This window comes from Phytophthora parasitica (assembly GCF_000247585.1).
Source record: "Phytophthora parasitica INRA-310 unplaced genomic scaffold supercont2.33, whole genome shotgun sequence".
Taxonomy (NCBI): Eukaryota; Oomycota; class Peronosporomycetes; order Peronosporales; family Peronosporaceae; genus Phytophthora; species Phytophthora nicotianae.
The window spans coordinates 322,082-332,861 of record NW_008649019.1 but is presented as its reverse complement, the minus strand read 5'-3'; the positions used below and the strand labels follow the sequence as shown (position 1 = coordinate 332,861).

Here is a 10,780-nt window from a genome sequence, read left to right as displayed (position 1 = left end):
AATCCTAACATAAGGGTGCTGTTTGATAACTTAGTGAAATCTATATTAATTTTAATACGTTACTAAATAAGGGGGCGTGGTAATGGGTGCCTTCCAAAACCCACATAAAACGGTAAGCATCAGGGTTAGGGTGGATTAAAGGGTGATAAAACGACTCGTGATAAAACGAGAATTTTGGTGAGACCAAAAAGTCGTCTCATCAAAAATCTCGTTTGGTGAGCTTTAATTGTCTTTTATTACACCCCTCATCTGGCAACCAATTAAAATGTCTTTTGTTTTCACTAAAGGCTCATAACGTACCCTAAAGTAAAGAGGCCAGAGGATTCGCCCTGGATGGAGACTTGGACCAAGGGCTCGGACACCAACTTCTTGTCGCTAACAAGTTTTACAAGGTACGAGACGTTTACATTTGAAAATTTGGCAATTATAATTTGTAAAATACGTGTAGATCCTCTTTTTGTATGCTGCTAGATCAGTTCACGCCTAGGTATCGCATTTCAGGCTATAGCAGTAAAGGGGGGAGACCTCCGAGATTGAAACATCATCATCAAGTGCTGGGTCTCCTATTATGCTTCTACGTAGGAAGTATGCGGAATAATCAGCTCTGTCTGCAATTTGGGGCTCCTCCAGCAACCGTATCGAGAGCTATAACTGGTGCCGAGAAGGCACTGAGTATAACCTTAAAAGAGTATTCTCTATCGCGGATTTCGTGGCCGTCGCTCGCTAGACAACGAGCTCTCGCACAGTTGGTGTGGATGAAGCAGCCATTGCTCCGCTTCACGTGGGGTTTCCTAGATGGAAAGAACTATAGAGTGAGCACACAACTGGTAAACCTTTCTTCCTAAATACTAACTCTCTCTCTTCAAATCGTATATGTGCAGGTTCAAGCCCCCTCGGAACGCGAGCTCCAGAACGCTCAGTATAACGGCTGGTTACACAGCGTCTTCGTGACCGGGACCCTGTGTTTCTCGGCCGACGGGTTGATCGTCTGGGCCAAACACAATTGTCCCGGAAGCTGGAACGACGGTGACACGAGTTTGGCTTTACGCAGAAAACTAGCGGATCCTACTCTCAATCCAGACGCGCGGTATGGGATCGTCGCCGACAGCGCATTCCCCTGCGCTGGGGAAATGACGGGGCGAATTCTAACCCCTTTGAAGAAGGGCGATCTTGGGAGATTGGTTCCTTCTGTGCGGCGGGTGGCGACCTCTCTTTCTGCGGCCATTACATCTATTAGGCAATCTGCTGAGTGGTGAATGGGATCGATAGACAAGGTCTATCACTGCCTCCACTTGGCCCTTCCTTACGATAAGGACACGCGTCGCGTTCGCCTTGAGAATCTATTTCGTTGAGCGAACTATAGGGTTCGCACCGTTGGCATTAGCGAGATCAGAACAGTTTTTTTTCATGACCAGGAGGATGCGGCTTACGACGTAGAGACGCAGAGTTAGACGAAGGACTAGCAAAATGTAAATGCGCTAATTGTCGTCATCTTTTGTTTGGTTCTTCGGTATCAGAGCCGCGAGGACGAGCATCATTTGTTGGTGACGTTCTCGGGCCTCCTCTCTGTCTAGTTTCATGCGTTCATCAAACTGGCGCCTGTTTTCCGCGAGCTCCTGCGCTCTTCGGTCTTGGAGCGCTTCCGCGGCTTTGGCTTTCTCTCGACGAAGCTGATCTCGCTCCTCTCGCTCTTTCTTCTCCGTAGCAGCTCTTTCTTCTCGTTATTGGCGGCGTCTCCTCTCTTCGGCATCTTCTCTTCTGTTGGCGTCTTCTCGGAAGATGATCATGAGGGTGGACATGTCTTGAGCGCATGCCAAGTGGTCCTCGTGGGTCGCAACCTGTTTCCCCAGATCGTCCATACGCTTCTTGGCGTTGTTTCGCTTTGCCGCCACAAAGGTCGCAGGCGGGGTCGGATCTGACGCCGTCCGCTTGTGCTTTGATCCTACGCTCCTCCCGCCCATCTCGTGGAAGTTGTCCCGGAGTATTCGCAGGTCTTGGCCTCCCAGTCTGTTGGATGCGGGCGAGAGTCCTCTGTGTTTCTCGCGTTCATTGTTGTCGTAAGTCGCGTTAAGTGGGTTGCGACGAAACGTTCGTCGATCCGCGGACAAGTCTGAACGCCGACCTTCACTGTCAGCAGACACGGACCCATTGCGCTCTCTCGACGGCAGAACTGTAGTCAATTCTTGGCTGGAGTTCGTCTCCCGGCGGGTTCCATCGCCGTCGCAACCATCTAGAGCCTCTGGAACTGGTGAATAGCAAGACCTTCCTCTCGATGGACCTCCGACTTCGGGACCTTCGATTTGACACCCTTCCTCCGCCTTCTCCTCTCCACCATCGGAGTCCCACCCCTCGAGATCCTGGCTAAACACCACAGAGACGCTGCCTTCGCGGGTGGCGATCGTTCCTAGAGCTGTGGGTTCTTCCTCCACGAGACTTTGGGCGCCGGGCTCGGCTGCGGTCTCGGATCTGAGCCCTGTAGCAACGGAAGCTCCATCGCTTACAGTCTCACCTCCAGTACTTCCATGACGGTTCGCATTAGACTCCAGGTGAGAGGCTGTATCACCCCCAGTGGCTTGGTGTGATCTGTCTTCGGCAGTCAGGAGATCCTCTCCTTCGTTCAGCGAACGACGCGCGCTCGGACTTCTACCCTGTAGAGAATCCACATGGCGAAGAAGGTCACTGTCTTGTTCCCCATCGTCGAGACCGTCCAGGGTCTCATTTGAACCGGCGTCTGCCTCGATAAGTGCGTGGATCTCCTGGGCCATGGCGATCGGCCTCTTCGACTCAGGAATCTCCCCGTTGATCCCCGTTGGCTTGTTCTTTCCTACCAGATTCCTGAACTTGCGCCTCAAAGACTCATAATCTCGCTCGCACGTCCCCCTTGGGCGTCGGTAATTGTACTGCTCGGCTGCGCGCTCCCACATGTCCTTACCTAGTGGTCGGATGTCCTCCAGGATCTCACAAAGAAGGAATTGCTCCGGCAGCGAGAAGTTTTTGTATCCGCTGCGGCGCCCTCTCTGTTGTAGGTCATAACGTCAACGTGAGCTCTACCGTAGGACAGCACTTACGTAGAACCGAACATACTGCACCTTTGACATTCTCTCGCTGATTCTTCTCTCCAAAGGAGCGAATTAGAAAATGAAAGCTGTCGGAAGAAGATCGCTAGCTAAAAACTTTAAAACGGATGGAATACCGAAATGCAAAAGTATTAAAAAAAAACCTCATTCGACGCTACACTATATTCACAATGAATCAAGCAAGCTTCAACACCACATTCTCTGCCACTCGGTTCGATCAGCACGGGCCGAACCTCCTCTTAGCACACGCAGTCCTCCTCGGACCTAACGCCCTGTAAATCTCGATGCTGGCACCCCCACCACCCACAACGACAAACGAACCAAAGGTGGCTTCCGTAGCTCACCGTCACTTCCTCCCCCGGAAAGACGTCTCGGATGGTCACTGCCACGACAGTCAGCTCCTTCCCGGTCCGGACCTCATGAAAACGCGCACAGGGGTTGCAGGAATGGTTCAGGAGCCGCAGTTTTCCACCCGCATGGAGGGCGTCAATACCCACGTACTTGTTACCGGTCGTCTTGGTCTTCAACCCCAGGCGATACCCGTCGTTCGCAGGTCCGTTCTTGCGTGGGGCGCCAAAGTGTTGGAGACGTCCGAAGTATTCTCCTATCACCTCCCCTGCAGGTATGGCTCCAACTGCTACAACGCCCCGCATCCCGGTGCGCACGTTGCGGCAGATCGCCAGGACAGAACTCTCGCGGAGTGAGTTACCGCACACGCCCATGAAGGGGCAATTCACGGCGTTGCAGAACCGGTTAGACTGGGCGTTGACGCAAGTAGACGCTAGACACCGATCCTCGCATCCGCAGCCCTCTCCTCCGTTGATGCCCGAGCTGACAGGCGGAAACTTCAAGTCTTGCGGGTTGTACTGAGAAGTGAGGAACATCACCTCCAGAGGCCACCGCTCCGGCTGCCATTCGTCACGCGCAGAACGAAGAGACGTGTCCACAAGGAGCTCGAAACCCGGAGAGCTAGCAGCCGATGCTGGGGCTGGGCGAGGCGTGCTTGCAGGAGTGGCTGCACCCGCTTTCGTCGGGGTAACGATTACGGTAACGGCGTCTGAATTGTAGCCTTCAAGATCCATAAGCGTTCCGGTGCTCGAAAGTGACCGAGTGCTGGAGAAGGAGCGTGCAGGAGAAGAGGAGTCCCAAGCTTCAGAGATCGTGGTCCCGCCACTAGAGGCAGCCCCGTCGGTCTGGTCGGCATCTGGAAGGGTGGTTAGCTCGAACTCGGACAGGGGGCGAGCTTGAATGGTGGCGGATTCGGGTACGAGCCGGTGGGCAAAGGTGCGGCCCGATCGTAGCCACGGCATCGAGCGTCCTGGCCAAGTGTTACCCCCTGCCGTTAAAGCGGGTATAGCGCTCGAATTCTCTGCGGTCCTTGAGGAGCCATCTGCAGCATTATCACAAGTTAGTGAAGCCTCTACTCGACTCAACAGGAGAATCTTACCAGATCCTAGTGGCTGCAACGCGCGCGTCCGGAGATCGAAGACGTCCAACGACGACGCCAGCGCACCAGAGTCTGTTTTCTGACGCTTGGGGACGGGCGATGGCAGGCTGTCTTCATGACGACAGCGCTCAACAACAGGAGATCTTGATCTCTTCATCGGGGTGTCTGGATATACAAAGGTAAAGGTTAGTACAACCAGATCTACTCGAAATCGAGGACACAGACGCACATGTCAGCAGCCCGTAGAAATTTCTACCCGATTCAGGTCGACGGCGTGAATTTAAAAATGCGTATGAAGTGGCGAGTTCGCGCGCGATTTTCGCGCCCAGCGACCGCAGAAGATCGCGCAACTTCAATTTGAATAAAAGTCTCCTCTTAAGGGTGAAGTCTGTGTCGATAGTAAAAACAAGTTTACTTTTTATGTGGTTGCCAAATAAGAGTCCGATTAAAAGTGTGATAAACGGTTTTTATGCGATTTTTGATCTGACCAAACTTTGGTTAGATCAAACTTGTCTGCTTTTTGTCGAAAGTTTTATCACGGTTTAATCACGAACGACCCTTCGACAAAAACTTTTTTTTAGAAGGGTTGTGGAAGGCACCCAATAGCTCATCAAACGAGATTTTTGATAGACCACTTTTTGGTCTCATCAAAGATTTCGGTTTTTATCACTGCGTTTTTAATGACTGGTTTAATGACTACGGTTAGGTATGATAAAAAGCGTTAGGATAGTTTTGGAAGGCACCCACTGGATGGCATCCAGAACAGTTCACAGTCAGGTACACTCGAAACACCACATTTCTTTTAAGGCGATGTTCTTCTACACCATTTCAGACTCGTTCGCTTCACCGCCAGGTTTCAATACAACCACGGCGTCCGAACCGATCTATGGTTTGCGTAGTGCTGGACAAACCCCAGTTCAAAACAGCCACCGGCCGGATTCAATATAACAAAAGCCAACGCGTCCGCTCGGACATGGTTGCATTGAAACCTGGCGGTGGAGAGAACGAACCTGAATTGGTGTCAGTGTACCAGTCTTCCACTCCAGTTTCGGTGCGAAAATACGCATTAGAGGGCTTAAGTAGTTCAGAACAAAACGCAACCTTATAAAATAAAATGAATGTCTATTTGCGCTTATGCCGCGCGTACTTGCCTGCGGGAATCCCATAAGCAACCCCGCCGAGAAACCAAGATGTACATGTATCGGGAAAACATTTTTATTCTATGTTGTGTGCGACACATAAGTTGCAGGAAACGAAATCGAGGCACAGCTCACACTGTGAGTCGCTGCGGCGATGCCTAGTGTGACTGTGTTTAAGGCCCTCATTAGGGTAGTGCTACGACAGTGATGCTACACCAGTGCGCCAACGACGATGAGGAGCATGCCCCGCTCCGAATGTAGTTGGTAGCAGATTCACAGTCGATGGAGGGTGTCGAGATAAAAGCTAGTCATTATGGAGGCGTGGGAAACCACCACAACTAACGGTTAGCATCCAAGCGTCACATGGGTCTGCCAAGAGTCAGCCATTCTCCAAAGTGCCTCCCCAGCAACAGCGATTGTAAGCAATGCGGAATCGTGTGTCAGAGGAAAAGGCCCCCGCCCCAAAAGCAGAGAACCAGCGAGGGACAACACAACGTAGAGCGCAGACGGCTGAGAGTACAAAGGGCCGCCAGTCGTCTCCACAGGCGTCACGAGCGGCGCAGAAGCCGTCAGCAGCATCTTCTCGCCGTCATCGAGACTTGAGCGACTCGGTCGCTCAGACGCAGAAGCAGGTGACACAGATCCTAGAAGCGATCACGTCAATTGAATCGGACGCAGTGGCTGTGGTGTGCATTATACAAGTGTTTATTTAATAATGTGATACTACTTGTTTTTCACTAATTAGTGTATTTGTATTGTAGAAAAACTCGTTGTCACTGCTGCTGCGTGTGATCCGATCCGCGCCACAAATTACAGCCGAGTGCATCCACGAGCAGAATGGCGAGCTGCGTCTGCTCGACACGATCCAGACGCACTCGTCTCATGCAGTACTTCTGTGTTATGGGTGTGTTCTCATGCGTAAGTTGTGCCATCTCAGTGTCGAGTCCGTCGAGTTGTTTGTCCAGCATGGGATCATCCCTACTGTGGCTCAGGCGCTGCTGAGCTTCCCCGAGGACGCCATCCTGCAGGCGTCGGCATGTGGATGTCTTGCAGTGTTAACACAAACCAGTGGCGTCAGTAAGAACGAGATGCTAGCCTTGAACGATCCGAGCATTCTGGGACTGATGCTCGCGTCGCTCGAGACCCATCGCGAGTACTCAAATCTGACGCGTCAAGTCCAGATTTATGCGTGTGAAGGTGCGCTGCTAAACGGACGTAGCTACTTGTCTTCGTTTTGGTGACTCTGCGATGTTGTTTGCCAGTTTTGACTGAATTATGTGACTACGGCGGGCCGTCAACGGTTGCCTCACTGATCGCCCTTGATTGCCAGCGAAAGATCGAGTCCCCAATTCAACTAGCGGTGTCACTGACTCGACAGAGCATGGCTCGTGAAGATAAGAAAGTGACGTGTTCGTTCTGCAGTCTTTTGTTGTGGTATGTGCTTGTCGGTGGGGGATTCCAAGGCCAGAGCTAATTCAACATGTTAAAATGTATAGTCTTGCGTCAAATAGTTCAGCTGCGGCCGCAAGTTTGCGTGAAGTTGGTGTCATTGCTGATATATCTGTCGTTATGGCAAAGTATCCCGTCGACGAAGGTGAAAAGTGTGCTCTTTTTCCTAAACTTACACTTAGGCTTAGATTCTCAGCATTACACCGTGTCGTCATGCAGGTATTATCCGATTCTCCACCGCCGCACTGCGAGAGATCGCGGAAACCAGTCTGAGTCACTCACCGTCCAAAAGTGTCCATGAAAAGGCTCGCCTTATTCTAGACGAGCATTCGTCTCCGTTGAGTTCGACACCAGCGGCAGCAGCGAAGCGAGAGCGCTCCCCTGCGGCTGCAGCTCTGAGTAGTCGAACCCGCGACACCTCGCCACGATCAACCAGCAGGAAAGGAGAGTCGGGGCAAAAGTCAACTGGTCGTCGTCGACCTAAGTCTCCTAGCAGCCGTCCCAACACTTCTTCGGGGATACCAGTACCGAGCAGCGTGCGTTCGTTTGGGCAGATGTCAAATGCTCTTGGGGACGCGCCAGGTTCGTCTTTCTTCACGTCTCCAGTCAAACTTAAGGATGATACCCGAAGTTTGACGCCGAAAGCGTCACGATTGCCTCCTCCACGTAGCCGAAACGAGCATATTCAGCGAGCAGGAGAGATGAAGCGACGGAAAAACGGTAATGAACAGCGTGATCGACTGCTTATGAAAACGTATGGTCATGCACCTTTAGGCTCCAAGACCCAGAGATCAGGTGATACTATGGACAGGGGCTTCTCTCGGGACAGCTCGCTAAGGCGCTTTAGTCCGTTGAAGAACAACTATTTTGGATCAGAGGGCGTGACCTTCGTTATTCCTCCGCCACTTTCAAGCAGCCAGTCGCTGGAGCAACCGATCGTGTCCAAGACACCGACTCGTCCGCATTCAGCGCGTCTTACTCCATTAGTGAACGAGCGCGTTAAAATATCCCCTGCAAGTTCAGTAGAGTGGGGGAGCGGAGACGATGAGTGGCATATGGAATCTAGCATGAGCACGGGCAATCTGCGCCCACAGACTGCTGTAGTAGTGACTAAACTGACGGATCCTACCAGGCAGCAAGGGCGCAGCATACAAGACCCAGGAAAGAAAAAATCAGAATGGGGTTCGCCGCCGACATCGAAGAGTGCACGCAGATCCCCACGTAGTCGAAGGAAAGGCTCGTCTAGCTCTACTTCTATTGTCATTGAAGATGATTCGAAAATTCAAGAACGAACCATTGAAGCTCCCATTGCAATTGTGCCGCCTGCAAGAACAAATAGCTCGTCCGACCTGACAGATATGGATCAATCGATGGCCGAACTGCGCGAGTTTGCGCAACAGCTACTCAAAGAAGAAGCACGGATATCGTCATTACTGGCACAAACTGGATCCAAATCTCCGGGGCTCAATCGCATGAGTTTCTCCGACAAACTTCACAAAATGATTCAAATCGCCGAATCCTCCATGTATGAGCGGAGTCTTGCCATGATCTCGCATGTTGCACGTGATGCTACTGGACGGACACCACTTGGATCTGCAGAAATGACTCCTAACGCTCGTGCCGAGAGATCGACTGCTGCAAGTGACGTGATCAAGACGCCAAATCCTCGGAATGGACCACAAGCTGCTGTGTCCAAGTCTGATGCTCCAAAACTGCCGTCCTCTGGATACAAGAAATCGCGTGCATCAGGCGTTGGGCAAAAGAAAGAGAAGAAAGCACCGGCTACAGTTGCTGTGGTGTCCCCAAGTGGAGAGCGAAAGCTTCTTTCAAAGCTGGACCCAACTATGCGTTCTCCTTCTATTCCGTTCTTGAAGCCACTTCATGTTGGCCCCGAGAAAGCACCAGCGAAGACTTTGAGCGAACAAGAGGGGGATATAAGTAAAGAGAAGTTCGTCTTGTCGGATATGGAGGACTCACCTTATAAGAAAAAGGAAGAGCCTGACACCTTTCAAGAAGAATCTATACAAGAAGAGATCTCAATCGGGGTGTTGCCATCCGAAATGCTCGGGCATGTGGAGGAAAAAGAGAATGAAGTCATTCCCGAAAACATCCATGTGATACACGATGAGCCAAGACATCACAATTTTGATGATACTACATCGATACCGACGGATGAAACCCCAATCATAGAGGAGATTGGCTTTGCGTCACCATTGAAGGGCTATAGCGCCTTGCCCCTAGAAGATACATATGAAGAAGATCACACAGCGTTTGAACCAAAAGACTGGAAGAGTGAGCATGATGAGATTGATCCAGCACAACCACGAATTCCCAGTGAAGATAAACTATATTACGCTCCAGTGAACGAGAAATACGCTAAAGAGGAAGATACCGATGGGTTTGAGTTTGTTGAGCTGTCAAACCAGAGTCAAGAGGACCCGAAGATATTGATGGACTGGATGCGTGGTCGTGATGTCTGCCAACTGATAGCAGCTCGTGCGATTTCGGCTGCTCTGGTTGAAGTCGAAGCAATGGGAGAACTGTGCACTGTGCTACCCGGAGATGATACTGCTGGTCGTAAACCCGATCAATATGCCGATAAAGTGGCGCCATCATCCCCAGAGATTCCCTCTGCTGACAACAATGATGAGGATAGTGATGAATGTGAAGAGCACTTGACCGTAGCCATGTCTAATGCTGTAGCTCTCTCCGTCAAAGCCATGTTGGCTGAGACAATCGGTAAGGTTTCACTTCGATTAGATTCGCAAATGGATCCAGAAAATACGCTCGCCGCGAAATTGAACGAGATAGTAAAAGCCGATGACAAGACCGTGGATGAGTTTGGCAGCATACGCGAGAATGAGTTAGTAAACCCAGTAAATAGCCTGTTCGAGAACAAGGCAGGTGACGAAGGATCTATTGCCAAAAGAGTAACCACGACCGAGTCGAAAAAGCCAGAGGAGCCAACAGAAGGCAAAGCCGCGGTTGCGGAAGTTGAGAAGGACGCTGTCGCCGCGGAAGTGCAGGACGCGGTGGAACAGGCTGTTCAAGCCGTGTCCGATGCTGCGTCGGAGACCACCGCGGAAGCAGTACCGACGGGCGAGACGGCGGAACCCGCGACAATCGAGCTCGGAATGACAGTACCCGAGACGGCGGAACCCGCGACAATCGAGCTCGAAATGACAGTACCCGAGCCGATGGAGCCCGAGACGATGGAGCCCCAAACAATTGAGCGAGCGCCGGCCGAGTCAGAGACGATTGAGCCCGCGACGGCGGACGCAGCTGATGCCGCCGACGTGATAGAGGTCGCTGCTGTTGCCGAGGCCCTGGTGTGTGCGGTGGAGTGTGCAGCGCTCGCTGCAGTGGCGAAGGAGACGGTGACTGCCGTCGAGGAGGAATCGGCGGTGGCGGAAGTTGAGAAGGCCACTGTCGCCGCGGAAGTGCAGGACGCGGTGGAACAGGCTGTTCAGGCCGTGTCCGATGCTGCGTCGGAGACCACCGCGGAAGCAGTACCGACGGGCGAGACGGCGGAACCCACGACAATCGAGCTCGAAATGACAGTACCCGAGACGGCGGAACCCGCGACAATCGAGCTCGAAATGACAGTACCCGAGACGATGGAGCCCGAGACGATGGAGCCCCAAACAATTGAGCCAGCGCCGGCCGAG

At 52.1% G+C, this 10,780-nt stretch overlaps 4 protein-coding genes across 7 annotated transcripts in view; 2 read left to right on the top strand and 2 right to left on the bottom strand.

Moving 5' to 3' along the window:
• Positions 1-749: 749 nt before the first annotated feature.
• On the bottom strand, positions 750-1,272 carry PPTG_23232 (hypothetical protein). Its single transcript, XM_008909279.1, has one exon. The coding sequence runs from the start codon at positions 1,223-1,225 to the stop codon at positions 917-919; it is 309 nt and encodes a 102-aa protein (XP_008907527.1). The 5' UTR covers positions 1,226-1,272; the 3' UTR covers positions 750-916.
• Positions 1,273-1,721: 449 nt separating this feature from the next.
• PPTG_13540 (hypothetical protein) lies at positions 1,722-2,765 on the bottom strand (the record flags this gene model as incomplete). The annotated part of the gene is made up of 1 exon (XM_008909278.1): positions 1,722-2,765. One exon carries the CDS (start codon positions 2,763-2,765, stop codon positions 1,722-1,724), a length of 1,044 nt encoding a protein of 347 aa, XP_008907526.1.
• A 519-nt stretch (positions 2,766-3,284) lies between these two features.
• On the top strand, positions 3,285-4,931 carry PPTG_23231 (hypothetical protein). Its single transcript, XM_008909277.1, has one exon. The coding sequence runs from the start codon at positions 3,362-3,364 to the stop codon at positions 3,779-3,781; it is 420 nt and encodes a 139-aa protein (XP_008907525.1). The 5' UTR covers positions 3,285-3,361; the 3' UTR covers positions 3,782-4,931.
• Positions 4,932-5,772: 841 nt separating this feature from the next.
• The window catches only part of PPTG_23230 (hypothetical protein), a 6,731-nt gene continuing 1,723 nt past the window's right edge, over positions 5,773-10,780 (top strand). The window contains exons 1-5 of one of the 4 annotated variants that reach the window (XM_008909273.1): positions 5,773-6,349; positions 6,425-6,860; positions 6,926-7,097; positions 7,160-7,257; positions 7,332-10,717. In XM_008909273.1, the coding sequence (XP_008907521.1) occupies positions 6,089-6,349; positions 6,425-6,860; positions 6,926-7,097; positions 7,160-7,257; positions 7,332-10,717 (4,353 nt within the window). In that variant the 5' untranslated portion in view covers positions 5,773-6,088. Of the gene's footprint in view, positions 7,098-7,159; positions 7,258-7,331; positions 10,718-10,780 lie in introns of all 4 variants that reach the window. The other 3 variants (XM_008909276.1, XM_008909274.1, XM_008909275.1) reach the window with 3 other exon arrangements.

Coding starts and splice junctions, on each gene's coding strand:
- PPTG_23232 (XM_008909279.1), bottom strand. CDS start 1,225: ATGGCCGCAGAAAGAGAGGTCGCCACCCGCCGCACAGAAGGAACCAAT.
- PPTG_23231 (XM_008909277.1), top strand. CDS start 3,362: ATGCTGGCACCCCCACCACCCACAACGACAAACGAACCAAAGGTGGCT.